At 46.2% G+C, this 20,210-nt stretch overlaps 1 protein-coding gene across 4 annotated transcripts in view; it reads right to left on the reverse strand.

Annotated features, from left to right (window-relative positions):
• The window catches only part of PPP1R7 (protein phosphatase 1 regulatory subunit 7), a 29,070-nt gene extending 17,628 nt beyond the window's left edge, over positions 1 to 11,442 (reverse strand). For 2 of the 4 annotated variants that reach the window (XM_084638378.1, XM_084638377.1), the window contains exons 1-3: positions 11,319 to 11,442; positions 9,657 to 9,779; positions 1,369 to 1,424 (exon numbers count right to left, since the gene is read on the reverse strand). In XM_084638378.1, coding sequence (XP_084494504.1) covers positions 1,369 to 1,424; positions 9,657 to 9,779; positions 11,319 to 11,364 — 225 coding nt within the window. In that variant the 5' untranslated portion in view covers positions 11,365 to 11,442. Of the gene's footprint in view, positions 1 to 1,368; positions 1,425 to 9,656; positions 9,780 to 9,936; positions 9,994 to 11,318 lie in introns of those variants that run through there. The other 2 variants (XM_084638376.1, XM_084638379.1) reach the window with 2 other exon arrangements.
• Positions 11,443 to 20,210: the final 8,768 nt, after the last annotated feature.

Genomic DNA, 20,210 nt, shown 5'->3' on the forward strand with positions numbered 1-20,210 from the left:
TAAGTAATAGCAAGGAAATGCATTAGATTATCTCTTGTTTTAGCATGTGAATTTTCCCTATGCTAAGAGGGAGGTTTATTCCTATTTTTGTAACTTTGAAGTTGAGCCTAGAGGGGAATCCTCTGTGTTTTAAATCTTATTACCCTGTAAAATTACTTTCCATCCTGATTTTACAGAGGTGCTTCTTTTACCTTTTTCTTTATAATAAAGTTCTTCTTTTAAGAACCTGATTGATTTTAGTGTCCTAAACATAAAGGGTCTGGTCTGTACTTTTATTAAAGGCAACTGGTTGATATATTATTCTAAGTCTCCCCAGGAAAGGGGGTGAAGGGGTTTGGGGGAATATTTTGGGGAAATAGGAACTCCAAGGGTCCTTTTCCTGAATCTTTGTCTAAATCACTTGGTGATGGCAGCAATACTGTCCAAGGACAAGGAAAGGAATTTGTACCTTGGGGAAGTTTTTAACCCAAAACTGGTAGAAATAAGCTTAGGGGGTCTTTCATGCGGGTCCCCACATCTGTACCCCAGAGTTCAGAGTGGGGAGGGAACCTTGACAGCATGTCTGCCTACAGCTGAAAAAGTCTGAACTAGAGAATATTAATAGTGGTTATATCAACCTGTGTTCATTTAACAGAAGGGAAGTTTTTTGGGTGAGTTTTGTTCTTATGCAGATAAAGTGCTAATTCTATTGGCTAGAGCCAGGTACTGCACAGGCTTCCCATACATACCTTTCTAGTGTTACCTCAATCCCAACTAGAGCATCCTTTTCTATTCCAGTCCTGGGCCTCTGCTGGCAGAAATTGCCAATTGTGTCTAATTATTTGGTGGTTTTGGGACTACAGGTGTAAATAGGTGAACAGCTAATACATTTACCATCTGTGCTGCCTAGCCCCTGCTGTTCAGTTTTTGCCAGAGAAACATACAAACAAAATGTAAATACAACACCTGCCAAAGTTCAGCACATTGCTCTGTAAACAGTCTCTCACAATTCATTTATCTGACAGGCTGGGTGGATAACTTCCTATGTGTGCTGACAGAATAAAGTTTTGCAACAGCAAGGAGATCTTTAAAGACAGTCTAACAAATGCTTACAACATGTTGCTTGATGTTTATACCATCTCTGCTTTAAAAGGACTTTGTCCTAATATCCCAAGTTATTACAAAAAGATTCCAGCTATTGATTTAAAAAGTACTTTTTTGCTTCTGACTGTAAAACTCAGATTCAATTTTGGGGAGATCTGGACAGCCAACACTTCCGGAAGAATTATTCCTCTTGTCCAAGGTTCAGATACTTTCCCATAGAACTAGTCATCCTTTGCCTACCTTTCCTTCTTTAAATAAGTCCGATATGAGTGCAACCAGCATTACCTCAGCTTCCGGGTCCAGATTAATTGTCTCCATATCCACTGGTGTCTCTGCCTCTCCTGCAGCAGAATGAGAACATACAGTATAAACTCAAGTTATACATCAACTGATGGAAAGGCTGCAGTGCTTCTCCACTGGGTGGGGAGGTGCAGGAGTAAATGCTCCTTAGGCAATGTAGGAAGGTGAGAAAGATACTGCTTTGAGTCTCTGCTGCACTGGACAGAAGCTGCAGGTACATGAACGGGGGAGGGATAGCTCAGTGGTTTGAGCAGTGGCCTGCTAAACCCAGGGTTGTGAGTTCAATCCTTGAGGGGGCCATTTAGGGATCTGGGGCAAAAACTGGGGATTGGTCCTGCTTTGACTACTAGATGACCTTGTGAGGTCCCTTCCAAACCTGATATTCTATGAACACTGTCCATCTAGTTGAGAATGCAAAAGTCACTAACAATAGAATTTCATACTTTGATGCACAGTGCAGAAAATAATTATAATTCTCCAGCCTAGCTCTAGTGAAGCGGGTAAACGCTGCTGACTCAACAGCCAGGTATGATGGGGGTCTTTGCTGAAGTAGTGTCTAATACTGAGATGCCAGGTTTTAGCAGGACTGTTGATTTTTCAGCTACCATGACATTTAGCTGATTTACTCCTGCACATTCTCCATCTTCCCTTGTAAACAGTCACAGTTGCTGAAATAACTGCTCTCCTCAGATAACTCAGTACAATGCTCCCAGGGGGAAAACTAGCACACACAGGTTGTCTGGTGGAAACACATTGACCTGCATGTTCAACCACCTGAAGAATTCCACCCTTATTGGAATACTGAAAGCATAAGTTACTAGTTTGCATGCCTTCTTGAATGGTTTTTCCTTTTTGTTTAAATGAGCTCACCAATATTTTAGAATGCAGCATTTGTTATGCTGGGTATGTTGTTCTGGGAAATGCTCTTACATCTCTGGAACACAGCCCAGTATTTTCATGCACTTCTAGCACAGCATTAGAGGGAGAGGTATTTAGTGGAGAGATTCATGTTGAGTAATTCATGTGTGTTTCCCATTTGGTGAAGAGGGTGGGTTGGGTGTATCAATTTCAGTATAGGATTTCAAAAGACAGATATACAACATACGAACAGATCACATTTCAAACCTATGGTCCCCTTATGCTGAAGGAAACCTACAGGAATTGTTAACTACCGCTGAGCACACAGACTTTGGATTAATCCTTGCAACGCTTTATGCAATCTCACTCCATTAGCCCCTTCAGTAATACCTGATCTTATTTGTATTTTGGTTCAGTCAAACATCCATTCAAATGACTAACATCTAACTACACTGGACAAGTGCATTTCCTAGACATACCTGACACACCCTCCAGCACTGAAGGGATTCATGGTACAGAATTCAAACTCAATAGAGTCTAGCAGACAGATTTGCTAATATTCTCAAATTCTGTATTCTACTATTGCCCCTATTTCATCAATTCAGAATGGGAGGATTGACTGACTCAGGGGAATTGGTGAGTGATATGAAGCGTTTGACCTCTATCTTTCTAATTTGAATACAACATAAATCAGCAGTGACTCCAGCTTGTAGACTTCTGATGTGAAACAAGCTTGTGGTTTGGGAGCTGAGTGGCATCACAAAAAACTCGGCCACAACTGACACCAATCAATATGCTGGTTGGCAGCCTCAGCAGATGCCAAAGGATGAATTATCCTGTGATCCTTCCAGGCAATCCTTTCTTGTTTGGGTTGAAACACCTTGTTAGAGCCTTGTGGAGAAGCATGCTCTGCCACTGCCAAAGCTGTACGCGTTCTATGGATGACTAGGGTAAAAAAGGGTGCCAAACTGCCAATAGCCTCAGCCCAAACAAATTATGCTGCAACAAACAGCCCAATTTAATTTGCAGCCAGCCAACTACAGAATTGCAGGGCAAGACAGGAACAACAATTATTTGAGATCTCACTTGAAACTAACACATTCTCCTTGTATTAAGAAGTATAAAGAGCCTGTTGCAGGGCACAAGGTACGGGAGGCCACTTCACTGTATCTCCAGAATTCTCCAATGACAACATTACCAAAGCGATACAGCTGGTAGATCATTGTGATTAACAAACACTAGCATTATTCACAACCTTACTGTGCTCTGTTCCTTCCCATATGACATGACAAGCTCCCTTAGGATCACCTTGGTACTGACAGTGCTTTCTTTGGTGGCAATGAATTAATACAATACTATAACTGGTGAGCCATGATTGGAAGGCTCAATTTAAGTGCACTAAACAGACATTAATAAAACCCCTCAAAAATCCCTGTACTGTCACCATTTGACATTTGGGTAAAATAAGCCACAGCCAGGTTAGATGGTTTACTCAAGGTCACACGCAAATTCTGTGGCAGAACCAGGAACCGAAACCACATCTGACCCCCAGTCGTGTGCTTAATGGAGCTTCTTAATGACAAAGGCTGCCCTTCCCAGAACACTCTACGTACTTGTACATGCTATGCTAACACCATGAGTATAAATAAAGATTTCATTGGGAAGAACATGGCTGCCCACCTGATTTCGCTACTCATACATAATTCATGTTATCCCAAACAAGTGCCAATAAAACTTGTCACCACACTAGCATTTATCTTATGGCACGGGTTCTCAACTTTTTTCTTGCTAAGACCCCCCTCAACATGCTAATAAAACATCAGGGCCCGCCGGGGGCTCAAGCACAGCCGGGTCCAGGGAGGGAGCACTGCCTCCACCCCCTGACTCACTCAAGAGGCCACTCAGCCTGTCTGGGCTGTGGGGGGATGAAACAAAAAAAAGGGGGAACTCAGTTCAAAAAGTTTGAAAATTGCTCAGGATGCTGGCAGGGGGTAGCTAGGGCTGTGTACAGGTGGGGTGGTCTTCCGGTGCTGTTCCTGGCTTGGGATGCTTGAAGGGAGGGTGCTGGCATCAGCCCTGTGCCCAGCGGGGAGTGGGGGAGGAAGCGCTGGCTTCAGCCCTGCGCCGCTCCCGGCCTGGGGGTGGATGTGGGGGGGGAAGCCGCCAGCTTCAGCCCCGCAGCACTCCCGGCTTGAGGGGGATGGGCCGGGGGCGCCAGCTTTGGCCCTGTGACACTCCCGGCTTGGGGGGTGGGAGAAAGAGGGGGCGCCGGCTTCAGCCTCGCAACGCTCCTGGCTTGGGAAGGGTAGCCCCCCCCACTTGATTCAGCCCTTCATCCTTGGGGGCGGGGTGGGAGGGGACGCCGGCCTCAGCCCTGCGACTCTCCCAGATTTTTTTTGGGGGGGGGGCGCCGCACGGTGGAGAGGGGGCACCAGCTTCAGCCCTGCACCGCTCCCAGCTTTGGGGGGGAGGGGAGCTGTCACGCCGGCTTCAGCCCCACGACGGTTCCAGCTTGGGGGGGGGAGGGGGAGAGGGTGCCAGCTTCAGCCCCACGACGCTCCCGGCTTGGGGGCGGAGGGAGAGGGGGCGCCAGCTTCAGCCCTGTGACGCTTCGGGCTTCAGCACTGGGGCTCGGGGCACCAGGTTTCAGCCATGGGGCTCCGCGGCCCCTTTGAAAGAGATCACAGACCACTAGAGGGTTGTGGACCCCTGGTTGAGAACTGCTGGATATGGCACGTTAGAGACAATCTTTAGAATTCCTAAATGTTACTTAGGTTTGCGATTAACATGTCATGTTAAACATATTCCTGTATGTTCTGTATCTATCTGCTTGCAAAACTCGGTTGCCTTAGTTACTTTAAGTCCTGCTATTTAAAGTAATCCAGCTTTAGAGCCAGAGCAAGAGTTATCAATACATAAATAAGCCAGATAAAATGTTTCAAGAGTAGTTTTTTAAAGGAGACAGCAAGAAACCCTCTCATTCCCTCCTCCTTCTATTCTCCTCGCCTACAAGCATTCATCCCCATTGTAGTTACAGCAAAGAAGCTGTACACGACCTACTTTCCCATGGGTTGAGAGAGACAGAGTGGGCTGGAAGAACCACTGTGCAACTGGAGAAGTTGGAGGACTTTTTAGCTGCCACAAATAGAAAAGGGAAATTATAAATAAAGATAGATTGCGGATTTATTTATTTATTTAACGGCAATCTTCTAACAGGGTTGGTATTTTTTAAATAGTCCAGGCAGACAGCACATGAGAAGTCCTAAGGTGCCAAATAAATATAGATAGTGTATTTCATAGTTGTCATAATCACATGTGAATATATATCAAGTGTAACAACCTACAGACATGCAATTTAAAATCGAACACACAAAAGTCAGGAAATATAAAATAGTTAAGGTTTACATAGCAACGCTGACTCCGCCCCCACCACCACATTCCATATCCTACACATTAAGATGGGTTACACATTTACTAGTCTAACCACACACATCTATATACGTGCAACACAGGTGATATAACATTGCTATAGGAACCTTAAATTGTATTTTGACTCTGGAAAGTAATAAAAACAGTACTAACAGATCTACTTCCTATGGGTAGTCTGTCTGTAATCTTATTTCTGTAACAAAAATAAGTTTTTACTGCTCTTTACTCCTGTTAGCACTTTATATCCAATACTGGCTCCTGCATCATCACCAGAACTATTATGTTCTGACTGCAGAATCTTTAGATATCTGTGGTGGTACTGGAGCTAGAAAGAACCCTGCTTGATTTTCAGAATCAATGCACTAGATAGAAAAATAACAGGTTTTTACTTGTAAACTGAGCAAAAGTGATATAGCATCACTAATAGGCATCAAACACATACCCCTATACTGGTATTTTTACAGTCATTGCTAAGAATAGAACTGCACTTTAACTTATGTGTATTAAAATATGCTAATATTGGTTTAGCACAATTTTTTTTTAATATTTAACTGTTTTCTGAGAAAAAAATAAAAAAATTCTCCAACTCTGCAGAGTTGTGCAACTTCACTGATTGCAAGCTACAAAACTCTACAGAGTCCATATGTAGGTTTTTTCTGTAAGATTGGGTTCCACATTACAAAACTACTGGTTTATGTAAGTCCACAGTACCACAGGCACTTGTAATTACAAACATAACTGCACTTTTCTTTAACTGTAAATGCATGAAAAAAAAAACTAGATTACTTACAACTAAGTTACTTAAAACACATATGCTATTCCTTAGAGAACTGATTGCATGTGAAATCTGAAATCTCAGCCATTTGATCTATCCATATTTAAATTTACCTTTCAGCTGTATAACTCAGAAACTGGTTGGCTGGATTTAACTACAAATATTTCAACCACGGCAGAGAACAGGTATTTTTATTTTTTACTGATAGCTTTGGATGGAAAGATGAAACCTAGATGGAAACATTAAATAAGCTCCAAATTTATACTGTCCATCCAATCTAAACCTTGTCTCCTTGTTTTGCTCTGTAATGGAAATATGCTGCTTTATATATACTGTTTATTAATTGTGTAATGAAGATGTCCAAAGAAACAAACATAAAATCTACTCCCAGGGTGCATTTAAGCTATGTCAGTTCTATGTACACTCATAATGTACTGTGTTGGTAGAGAAGAATTTTATGAAGGATTGATCTGTTTGGCATTATCAAATATGTTGATTATAAAAGTAGGGCTTCTGATTTATGGTTTTAACCAATAAATATTGATAAATGACTCCCGATATTACAAAAAAAATCAGAGTTTATCCAATTAAAATCAGAAACACACTGGAAATGGTTACTTATATCTATGGGTTTGTCTACATGTGGACTATTGGGGGTGTGATTTTTAACAAGCACTAAAGCATTGCAAGTAGTATAGCAGGGATAGTCAATTATTTTTTATCAAGGTCCAAATTTCTTGGTCAAGGTATAGTCAAAGTCCAGACTGCCACACAGCTACTCTCTCCAAACTCTGATTGCTTGCCAGCTCTCCGCCTGCCCTGCCAGGAAAGTAAGGTGACTTTATTTTCCTGAACTGAAAACAGGAAGCAAGGGGCAGGCCTGAGCCACCTGGCTTTGCCGCTCCTCCACACACACACACAAAAATGTTCCTCTGTGCCCCGAATTGAGCCAAGTAGCAGAGATGGGGCAGACAGTAAGAGGAATAGGTATGTACTGGGATCTGGGCAGTAAAGCAGTGTGTGACTGTGCGAGAGTACTTTTGAGTTTGGAGCCAGGAGGTGAAGCTGTTGGACTGTGATCTAGCTAGTGGTGCAATACCTTTTTGGGGGCTAGGATAGCAGAGGAGCAGGAAGGAGGCAGGAAGTGGGAGGGCCAAAGTAGACTCCAGATAGCAGCTCTGGTGAGATGTGGGGAAGCTGGGATGTGACGGAAGCAGGTGACTGGAAACGGACTGGGAGGAAAAGAGTGGGGTAGGGGACTCGGGGGGGGGGCGGGGGGGGCGGCTGGAGAGGACTTCAGGGACTGACCCCAGAAGGATGGGGGCGGGAAAAAGGAGAGGGAGGTCATAAGGCCAGAGTGGAGGCTCCGGGGACCACTCAGGGTCAGGGAGGGCAAAAGGCCAGGGTGGGGACTCCAGGAACCACTTGAGGGCGGGAGACACAAGAGTGGGGGGCCTCTGGGAACTATCTGGAGCACAAGCATAGCTCCGCTTGCCTCCAGCTCAGCTTCAGTTTGCACACAGAGGCAACATGTAGCTGTGGCTAGTGGAGGGGGGCACAAATGAAAGTTCTGGGGGGGTCACGTACCCCCCTCTCCACCCTCAGATTTCTCAAGACACCCAAAAGTGAGGAGGCAGTACTTCCCATGGCAGCAGAACTCTCCGTGTGTGTCCGTGCAGTGCAGGGACGGAGAGAGCATGGTTGCTGGCTGAGCTCCTCCCCACTAGGTCCACCCATGGGGCTGTTTAGCATTCCCTGCCTTTCACCTGCAGATGGTCTGCAAAGCAGGCAGCAGTGCCGAGACTCCAGTGAAAGCAAGGGAGGGGGGAAGAGAAGAGGAGGAGAGGGGAGGAGCTCAACCAGCTCCCCTGCTCCCTCCCTGCACTGCACCAACACAGGGAGAGTGCTGCCTCCTTGCTTCTGGACATACCCTCCAGGGGCATTCAGAACAATCTGGGGGAGTTGAGCATAAGCTTTCGTGAGCTACAGCTACAGATATATTTGTTAGTCTCTAAGGTGCCACAAGTACTCCTTTTCTTTTTGTAAAGCATCTGTCAGTCCAGATTTGGACTGCGGTCCGCCTATTGACTACCCCTGCACTACAGTATGTCCTACTGTAATTAATAATGTATAATATATGTAACTCATTACAGATATACAAAGAAAAAGCTCCCAAACCCTCCAATTTTTGGACATACATAAATTCAAAAATTGTTAAGAATAACCTGCAATAAATTAAATTAATAAACTCCTAAAAACAAAAGCCCTAATTATATGGTGCTGAAGGTTTATGTAAATTGTACAGCAGTTCCCATATGTACTTTTTACAGTGACTAATGCAGAGTTATAGTATATTGGAATGGATCCTTTAAATGGGACATGGGATTTTAAATTTCCCTAATAATTTGCTATTTTGACCTAACTATACCTTTGCAAATTTTAAAGGGCAATACTAAGATTGGGTGGTTTCTATAACTAGTGATGTGTTAGTCAGAGAGGAAGGATTATATGGCAATGGAGAACTGGCTGGAACCCCTAATTTTAAAAAAAGCGCGTGTAGAATTTCTACCCAAAAAAGTGTAACTGTGTTTCTGAGCATTATCTGGACTTCACTAAAACACTTCAGCCTGTAACTCTTTCTTGACTAAGTTTTTATTGGAGAATTTCCCTCCTTTTTAAAAAAAGGAAGTCCCAAAAGTTTAAATGATATTGGCATATGAGATCTGTCCGAGCAGATCCCTTTGTGCAGATCTTAAATAGATTGCTAAACAAGACCTACTCGCCTGCACAGCCATCAGGACAACTAAAGCCACTAAGCACTATTACAAACAATAAAATAATAATGGTGCTAGTTTTGAGCTCAGAGGATTCCAGAGAGGAGCAAAATAGGACTTTAAAGCAATGCCTGCAACCTCTTCACAGTAAAAGTAATAATGAAGTACATCAGAAAAATCCTATTCTCTTTGATACCGTAAACTCTTTGAATATTTTAAAGTCAAACATGTTTGCAGATAAATAAAAACAAAGATACTACAAAAGACCAACATTAAAGTGAACCTAAAAAAAATAGATCCATAGAACAGATGTAATTAATTAACTAAAATATAATACATGATCAGAGTAACTGCAAAATTGGGAATGGTACAAACATTTTATTACACATGGCATTAAGAAGTCCATCTTTAAAATATGATTAGGGTCGCTTAGGTACCTGTTAAATTCTCCCCATTCTGCTCATCTCTCAGGCTCTGCTGACTGAGGTCTGTTACTATGCAACCTGCTTGCTTCTTCCCTTCTTCATCTCCTGACTCTTCTGACTCTACCCGCCTGTCAACTGTGCAAGATACATAACAGCAGGGTTAGGCTACTTTCAGAAAACAGTAGCCGCAAGTACATACAGTAACCAAGAGTCACATAAACCTTTATGAAGTTAGTAGAGATCCTAAAATTTACTAAATTAAAGGTTTAGTCTTAAATAAAAGTCCTCTTACCCCTTGTTTTTACTTTGATTTTTGAAGCACTTTTTCCTCCCTTCACCTCTTCCTAAACCAACAATCTGGGAAGAAGACTGGAGGAAAAAGGAAATTTCTTAGACCGATGGAATGCAAATCCAAAGATTAAGGTGATGGAATTAGAACTGTGACATTTAAAGATAATTTACAATGGTGACACTTTACAGACCAATATCACTAATGCCAGGTACTACAGTGGTAAAAGTTTCCAACCCTGTTGCAACCCACAAGGCCACCTCACCTCCCCAGCAACAACTCATGAGATCACTTCATAATTTCATTACATGCCTTCTTCAATTCAGTGTAAAGCAAAGGCCTCTTGTGCACTGAGGTTCATCTTGCTCAAAGGTTTGGACAGAACTTTATGTGACTGTGAATGACCTTAAATATGACATCATCCCATTTTGGGGGGAGAGAGTAGGGGAAAGATGATTCAATCGTAGTTACAAATAAGCTGTATTTCTATAGCACCTTTCATTTGATGATCAAAAGACACTGCATAGTGATTAATTAGCCTCCCAACACTCCCCATTTTATTAATAGCTTAGGTGATTCACAAAAAGGACAAGCAACTTCACCAAGAACACCTAGACCCAGAAGTGCAGTAGGACCCAGTCCCCTTACAAATCCCATATTTTAACCACTACACTATGCTCATCTCCAGTCCGCAAGTGCAGAATCCCAAAATCCTTAACAAGTTTAGCCCTAACTCCTCCCAGTAGGAAACTAACAAAAAGTACAGCTTCAAACCCCATCCCTCAAGCCTGCTTCGGAATCGCTCTCCCGTTCGGCACCCCAGCCGTTCCCTTCTTGCCAGGCCACAGCTCTGCCTAGCCCCACCTGCCCCCCGCTGCCAGCACCCCGGCAACAAGCCCTCTGCTCTCCGGGCACCATCACCCCAGACAGACCCTGCCCCTCCAGCCAGCAGTCCCCTCCTTTCCCACAGGCCCAACCCTGCTACCTCTCCCCTTGCCTAGCCGGGGTCGCTCCGCTCCGGGCCCAGGACTTCGGCCCAGCCCGACCGCACCCCGCAGGGAAGCTGGCCTGATGCCCCAAGCATCGCCCCAGACCCCGGCTCCCCCCGCCATTCCCAGCCCGGGCTGTCACCTCAGACACGGTCGCGCCGCTACCCAGGGCCGGCCCGAGTCCCCGGCCCTCAGCTGCCTCCTTCCCCTCAGGCCCCGCTCGCCCCACGGGTCTCCCCCCATCGGCCCCCAGCCCTCGCCCCCTTTAGCCGGCTGCCCCAGGGGCCCAGCCCCGTCTACCCCCGACCGCAGGGCTGGCGTCCCCGGCTGCTGCGAACGGCCGGGACCGGGGGCTCGGGCTCGGCTCGGCTCCCCCAGACACGGCCGGGCTCTCACCCTCCATCATCTCCTGCAGCGGCCCTTCTCCTCTTGCCGCCGCCATGTCGCTTTTCCTGACCCCCACCCACTCCCCGTCGCAGCAACGGGCACAACCAATGAGCGGGGCAAGGATTTCCGCCAATCAGCTCAACTACTGTTTTCGCAGAGGCCTCCTAGGACCCCAGGCGCATGTGTATAGTTTCCGCAGCCTCATGGGAGATGTAGTTCTCCGCTGGCTAGATTATGAAGACCCTGACTAGCGTGCTGAGAGGTGGAGGTGGTGTCCACCCACGCTGCTTCATTGGCGGCGGCAGCAGCCTCAGCGCTAGCACCGCTGCAGGGTTCCGGCGGCTGCTTCTTCTCCCATTTGGCATATAAAAAAGAGATCAAAAGAATTTGACAAGAAAAATGTTGAGGCCAAATGGTGCATCAATTTACATCTTGTGCAGCTCCCTACTTTGCACGTTGATCAGTGGTGCTTTGCCTGAGGGCAAATGGTCTATTGATCCTTTTACCTAGTGGGCTAATTGATCTCTATTTCTGATTTTAATGTTTTGTTTTATTTTACTCTATGGTGCTTATCTGATGGTTGTTAGGCAACTGTAGTTTAGGTAAATGTATTTAAATCTTGATGCTGCTTTACTACATATCTATAAGATCCAGCGTTTCCTTTGCACTTACATGGCTCTTATTTATCATCATAGAGATTAGGAGCCATAGTCATGGACCAGTGTACAGGGTTCTGTACAAACACAGAACAAAAGACAGTCCCTGCCCCAAAGAACTTACACTGGTAAACTTCATCATCTTGAATTTCAACTACAGCAACCTTCTCTCTGGCTTTAATAGATGCTATATCGTCCCACTTACATCCATTCATAATGATGCTGCAAAGATCATATTCACACATGCCATCTTACACCCCCGCCCTCCTCCTTGCATCCCTCCACTGGCTCCCATTTCTCCATTAGGTTAAACATATGCTACTTGTCTTCACTTTTAAGGCCCTTCGTAGAGTATCTCCACTCTACATATGATCTCTTAAATGCTATTGTAATGTCAACCCTTGCCTTTCCTCTGGCAATGATGCCAACTTTAGAATCATAGAATATCAGGGTTGGAAGGGACCTCAGGAGGTCATCTAGTCCAACCTCCTGCTCAAAGCAGGACCAATCCCCAATTTTTGCCCCAGATCCCTAAAAGGTCACCTCAAGGATTGAGCTCACAACCTTGGGTTTAGCAGGCCAATGCTCACACCACTGAGCTATCTCTCCCCCTTGCATTGTCCAGTTGTCACAACCTTGCCACACCTCGGTTTCCTCATTTAAAATGGAGATTTTAATATTTACTCAGTGTACTGGAGTGATATGAGACTGACTTGGAAGGAAGTCATTATAGAAGTGTGAAGATTTGCTTATTGTGAAAATCTCCTTATACTGACTGATTTTCTAGCTATATAATTTGATATCACACAAATTTTAATAATTCCACAAGTGCACTTCTACATGTATGCCACTGTGGTAACAGTATATGCAAATTATGCAAATCTGAATTTATTCTATCTAGAGGGGGGGATGGAGACCAAATACAACGTGAAACAGCTTGTTAAACACAAGGGTAGGATACATGTAGGATACTGCTTAGAACTAAGGGCTTGGCTACATTTGCGAGTTAGAGCGCATTAAAGCAGCCCTGAGCGCCCTAACTCATGATGTGTCCACACTGGCAAGGCGTGTAGAGTGCCCGGACTCCACAGCTGGAGCGCTCCTGGTAATCCACCTCTACGAGAAGCATAACGCTTGCTGCGCTCCACCTGGGGCGCCGCGGCTCCAATGTGGACGCCTTGGTCTACTAATGCACTCTGATCGGCCTCCAGAAGTGTCCCACAATGCCTATTCTAGCCACTCTGGTTATCACTTTGAACTCTACTGCCCTGCCCTTAGGTGACCAACCATCAGACCCACCCTTTAAATTCTCTGGGAATTTTGAAAATCCCCTTCCTGTTTGCTCAGCGAGGCGTGGAGTGCTCTCAGCGAATCTTTCCAGGTGACCATGCCTCCACACGCCAGGTGATCCCCGGTATGGAGCAATGGCAAAGTCCTGGACCTCATCAGTGTTTGGGTGGAGGAAGCTGTCCAGTCCTAGCTGCGCTCCAGCCGTACGAATTACGATACCTTAGGGCAGATATCGAGGGACATGATGGAAAGGGGCCATGACCGGGATGCACTGCAGTGCAGGGTTAAAGTGAAGGAGCTGCGGAATGCCTATCGCAAAGTGCGCAATGCAAACTGCCACTCCAGTGCTGCCCCCGCAACCTGCTGTTTCTACAAAGAGCTGGAAGCAATACTTGGGGGTGACCCCACCTCTACTCTTTAGACCACCATGGACACTTCAGAGCCCAGTTCAACAAGGCAGGAGGAGGAGGAAAGCGGGAGCAAGGGTGCTGAAGAGGAGGGAGACAGCCCAGCATCCCTAGATGCATGCAGGAGCTGTTTTCAAGCCAGGAGGAAGGTAGCCAGCCGCAATGGACGGTGCTTGGGAAAGAACAAACACTTGAGGAGGTGCCTGGTAGGCAGTTTTTATTTTGGGAAGGAAGTTGTTTGGTGCGGGCTCATGGGGCGAGGAGGGTTAGGGCTGCATGCATGCCTAGATGCGGAATAGGGTGTTGATGTGCTCTCTCATATCACAGTAATCGGCCTCAGTGATCTCTTCAAAGGTCTCATGCAGAAGGTGGGCAATGCGCTTGTGCAGGTTCCTTGGCAGAGCTACTGTGCTCCTTGTCCCAGTAAAGCTAACGAGTTAAAGAAGTATGGGCTGGATGAATGGACTATAAGGTGAACAGAAAGCCGGCTACATTGTCGGGCTCAACGGGTAGTGATCAATGGCTCCATGTATAGTTGGCAGCCGGTATCAAGCGGAGTACCCCAGGGGTCGGTCCTGGGGCCGCTTTTGTTCAATATCTTCATTAATGATCTGGAGGATGGCGTGGATTGCACCCTCAGCGAATTTGCAGATGACACTAAACTGGGAGGAGAGGTAGATACACTGTGTTAGGATATAGATATTCAGGCCTGTTTGTAAAGGCCTATATGCTAAGAATTTAGGTGTATTCTTATCACTTAGCTAGTTCTAGAGGTATAAAAGAAAGAATCAAAATCAGTCTGCCGGTGTAAGGGACTTCTCTTACTGTGACAGTCTGAGGCCCTGTTCTTAGGCTAAGGCCTTTGGCTAAGCAACAGAGGCAGCCATAAGCTGGGAAGCGACAGGTCACATCCTCACATTCCAAACTGGTCACACTGAAATAAGGTGCTATTGAGCTGTTAGGAATACAATCCTATCCTGATAATGCCTATCGCCTCCAGATAAAGGGAAGTGCCTAGAAGATGTAAAAGGAAACTTAGTTTGATAGCATCCTGTCTGGCAAGAACTCACTTATCAATAGCTGGGATGTGAAATCCTCACTTCTGGTTTTTTTTGTCATTATAGTTCCCACTTTGCTATTGTTTGTCTGTATAATCTCTGTCTGGTTCTGTGATTGTTCCTGTCTGCTGTATAATTAATTTTGCTGGGTGTAAACTAATTAAGGTGGTGGGATATAATTGGTTAAATAATCATGTTACAATATGTTAGGATTGGTTAGTTAAATTTCAGGAAAATGATTGGTTAAGGTATAACTAAGAAGAACTCAAGTTTTACTATACAGTCTGCAGTCAATCAGGAAGTGGGTGGATGTGTGTGGGGGAAATGGGAACAGCGAATGGGGGTGGGGAAATTGGAATCATGTTTAGCTAAAGGGGAAAATGGGAACAGGGACACAGGTAAGCCTCTGTGGTGTCAGAGCTAGGATGGGGGAAACTAATGAAGGAAACTGGAATCATGCTTACTGGAAGTTCACCCCAATAAACATCGAATTGTTTGCACCTTCGGACTTCGGGTATTGTTGCTCTCTGTTCATGCGAGAAGGATCAGGTAAGTGGGTGAAGGAATAAGCTCCCTAACATGCTGGAGGGTAGAGATAGGATACAGAGGGACGTAGACAAATTAGAGGATTGGGCCAAAAGAAATCTGATGAGGTTCAACAAGGACAAGTGCAGAGTCCTGCATTTAGGATGGAAGAATCCCTACAGACTAGGGACCGAATGGCTAGGCAGGAGTTCTGCAGAAAAGGACCTAGGGGTTACAGTGGACGAGAAGCTGGATATGAGTCAACAGTATGCCCTTGTTGCCAAGAAGGCTAACGGCATTTTGGGCTGTATAAGTAGGGGCATTGCCAGCAGATCGAGGGACGTGATCGTTCCCCTCTATTCGACATTGGTGAGGCCTCATCTGGAGTACTGTGTCCAGTTTTAGCCCCACACTACAAGAAGGATGTGAAAAAATTGGAAAGCATTCAGTGGAGGGCAACAAAAATGATTAGGGGACCGGAACACATGACTTATGAGGAGAGGCTGAGGGAACTGGGATTGTTTAGTCTTGTGGAAGAGAAGAATGAGGGGGGATTTGATAGCTGCTTTCAACTACCTGAAAGGGGGTTCCAAAGAGGATGGATCTAGGCTGTTCTCAGTGGTAGCAGATGACAGAACGAGGAGTAATGGTCTCAAGTTGCAGCAGGGGCGGTTTAGGTTGGATATTAGGAAAAACTTTTTCACTAGGAGGGTGGTGAAGCACTGGAATGCATCACCTAGGGAGGTGGTGGAATCTCCTTTCTTAGAAGTTTTTAAGGTCAGGCTTGACAAAGCCCTGGCTGGGATGATTTAGTTGGGAATTGGTTTAGCAGGGGGTTGGACTAGATGACCTCCTGAGGTCCCTTCCAACCCTGATATTCTATGATTCTATGTCCGCACCACTGTGCCGTGACAGGCAGGGGGACCATTGCTGCACAGAGGCAAGCTACATATGGGCCAGGGCAGAAGCTGCATTTTAGTAGAAGACACTCCGTTGCTTCCCAGGTCACCCTCAGCAGCGAGATATCTTCCAGGATGAACTCATCCTGTGGAAAATGTGGGGACAGTGTTCAGTAAGGGGGCCCCCTGCAGCTGTTGGCTGTCCCCAAGGCACAGAACCCCAGAGGACAGTACAGCTGTGAAACAATCAGTCCCTCTTGTCCCTGTGCTTACTCACCATTTTGGGGCTCCTGTGGGTTAGGTGCGCTTGCTTTGGGACGCGTAATTTCTGCTATTGTGTACACTGTGCTTGTCTTTAAATACAGCCGAATCATTGCTCTGTCTGGTGTGAACAATGCTGCCTCTATTAAGTGTTGCATTTTGGCTTTACAGATGCAGCCTTGAGATCCAAGCCATCCTTGTTATCAACCGTCGAAAGACTCCAAAGAATCAGGAAGCATCCACGAAGAAGCAAAGAGGACATGCTGCATGAAGTCATGCAGCAGTCCCTTAATGAAAATCAAAAAGTGCAGGAGGGAAAGGAGGGTCTGCCAGCAGAATGCGGATTGCCAGCACCAAAGCACGGAGTGGCTGCTAAGCATCATGCAGCACCAAGCGGACTCGATACAGGCGCTCGTAGCAATGCAGGCGGAGCACTTCCACGCCCATCTACCCCTGCAGCCCTTGTCCCAAAAATCTTTCCCGTGTGCCCCTATGTCACTACCAACTCACTTTCCCCAACATCCGGGTTCTTATCACCACCAGCCACCTCCAACACATGTAGCTTCACCACCCAGCCCTGCAAACTCTGACTCTTACCCACTGCACTTAACCCCCATCACCATGCATTTTAGCCAGCCTGAAGTGCAACACTCATTGTACGGCACTCCAGACAGGAAGGCTGAGTATGATAACAGGACATACGCAAATCTGTGATTGTCCCGTTCCCCACCCCACCCCACCCCCTTCCCTCGTCCCACACAGCACAGATGTGTCATGCCCTTTCTGTTTCCCAAGCAGTTGTGTTTCTTTTCAATAAATGAATCTTTTGCCTTTGAAAACATTCTTTATTATTGCATTAAGTAAAAGATACCGTAGTTCAGGAAAGCAAAAGTCAGTGCATCATACGTAGCAAACAGAGATTTCTACTAACATTGGAACCACTGCACTTCACTCCCGTGCAGGGCACCAAACATTAGTGCTGGCTTTAAGCCCCAAATTGCTCCCTCAAGGCATCCCTTATCCTTGCAGCTGGGCCCCTCTAATAGCCCTGCTCTCTGGCTGTTCAAATTCAGCCTCCAGGTATTAAACCTCAGAAGTCCATGCCTGAGTGAATCTTTCACCCTTCCCTTCACAAATATTATGGAGGGTACAGCACATGGATATAACCGTGGGGATGTTGTCATTGGCCAGGTCCAGCTTCCCATACAGACAGCGCCAGCGGCCCTTTGAACAGCCAAAAGCACACTCCACAGTCATTCCACACCAACTCAGCCCGTTGTTGAACCTCTTCTTGCTCCTGTCAAGGTTCACTGGGTTTCATGAGCCACAGCATTAAAGGGTAAGCGGGGTCTCTAAGGATCGCAATGGGCATTTCGACTTCCCCTACAGTGATCTTCTGGTCTGGGAAGAAAGTCCCACCTTGCAGCTTCCTGAACAGGCCTGTGTTCCGAAAGATGCACCTTTCCGGACCAGCCTGAGTTAATGTCAATAAAATGCCCACAATGATCCACAAGCGCCTGGAGAACCATAGAGAAATACCCCTTCCGATTTATGTACTTGGAGGCTAGGTGGGCTGGTGCCAGAATCGCCCCTCCACAGCTAGGGAAACGCATTTGTGCAAAGCCAGCCACAATGTCATGCATGTTACCCAGAGTCATGGTTCTTCTGAGCAGGATGCGATTAATGGCCCCGCAAACTTGCATCGAAACAATTCCAATGGTTGACTTTCCCACTTCAAACTGTCTGGAGTTGCCAGCTCCCAGATTGCAACAGCCACCCGCTTCTCCACCCGCAGGGCAGCTCTCAATCTCGTGTCCTTGTGCTGCAAGCTCATCACACAGTCCCATGAAAGTGGCTTTTCTCATCCGAAAGTTCTGCAGCCACTGCTCGTCATCCCAGACTGGCATGACAATGTGATCCACCACTCGGTGCTTGTTTCCTGAGCCCAAAAGCGGCATTCCACTTTGGTGAGCATGTCCATGAATGTCACAAGCAATCTCATGTCGTATGCATTATGTGAGTCAACATCATCGTTGGACTCCTCACTGTCAGTTTGTAGCTTAAGGAGTAACTCGGCTGCAATTCGTGACGTGCTGGCAAGACCCATCAGCATATTCCTCAGCAGTTCGGGATCCATTCCTGCAAACTGAAAGGGAAGACAGAGCATGCAGTACAAAAAACGTTGAAAGATGGTGCCAAATGTGGACAGAAGCATAGGGACTGCTGGGATGCGAAGCGATGCATCACAGGGCATTGGAACAGGAACCAGAATACCCCGCACTCCCCCGCCCCCTTCCCACAAACCACAGCACCAGAATGGGAAGAGGTGCTCTGTGGGATAGCTGCCCATAATGCACCGCTCCCAATGCCGCTGCAAGTGCCGCAAATGTGCACTTGCAGCTGACAGTGTGAACACACTGCAGCGTTTTCCCTCCTGTGGTCTCTGCGGGCTGGTTTAACTCACAGCGCTCTGCATCTGCAAGTGTAGCCATGCCCTAAGTGGGCAATTAATACCTCTGCAGTTCTAGGGCAATTGAGAGATAGTGGGCAGCAGGGTGTGTTACAAATTGTTGTAATGAGCCTCAAAATCATTGTCTCTGTTAAGTCCATGGTTTTTAATGTCTAGCACTTATGAAGTCAAGTTCCCAGGCTCAACTTTTTAACATGTGCAGCTTTCTTTTGAGGACAAGGACTGAGAAGTCAGCTATGGAGTGAACACTTTGTGAAAAGCTGTGTTAGTCTGTATCAGCAAAAACAACAAGGTGTCCTTGTGGCACCTTAGAGACTAACAAATTTATTTGGGCATAAGCTTTTGTGGGCTAAAACCCACTTCATCAGAATCATGGAGTGGAAACTAAAGTAGGGAGGTATAAATACACTGCATATGAAAAGGTAGGAATCATAGAATATCAGGGTTGGAAGGGACCTCAGGAGGTCATCTAGTCCAACCTCCTGCTCAAAAGCAGGACCCATCCCCAATTAAATCATCCCAGCCAGGGCTTTGTCAAGCCTGACCTTAAAAACTTCTAAGGAAGGAGATTCCACCACCTCCCTAGGCAACGCATTCCAGTGTTTCACCACCCTCCTAGTGAAAAAGTTTTTCCTAATATCCAACTTAAACCTCCCCCACTGCAACTTGAGACTTACTCCTTGTCCTGTCCTCTTCCACCACTGAGAATAGTCTAGAACCATCCTCTCTGGAACCACCTCTCAGGTAGTTGAAAGCAGTTATCAAATCCCCCCTCATTCTTCTCTTCCGCAGACTAAACAATCCCAGTTCCCTCAGCCTCTCCTCATAAGTCATGTGTTCCAGACCCCTAATCATTTTTGTTGCCCTTCGCTGGACTCTTTCCAATTTATCCACATCCTTCTTGTATTGTGGAGCCCAAAACTGGACACAGTACTCCAGATGAGGCCTCACCAATGTCGAATAGAGGGGGACGATCACGTCCCTCGATCTGCTCGCTATGCCCCTACTTATACATCCCAAAATGCCATTGGCCTTCTTGGCAACAAGGGCACACTGCTGACTCATATCCAGCTTCTCGTCCACTGTCACCCCTAGGTCCTTTTCCGCAGAACTGCTGCCTAGCCATTCGGTCCCTAGTCTGTAGCTGTGCATTGGGTTCTTCCGTCCTAAGTGCAGGACCCTGCACTTATCCTTATTGAACCTCATCAGATTTCTTTTGGCCCAATCCTCCAATTTGTCTAGGTCCCTCTCTATCCTATCCCTGCCCTCCAGCGTATCTACCACTCCTCCCAGTTTAGTATCATCCGCAAATTTGCGGAGAGTGCAATCCACACC

This window comes from Lepidochelys olivacea, assembly GCF_965140295.1.
Source record: "Lepidochelys olivacea isolate rLepOli2 genome assembly, chromosome: 9".
Lineage (NCBI taxonomy): Eukaryota > Metazoa > Chordata > Testudines > Cheloniidae > Lepidochelys > Lepidochelys olivacea.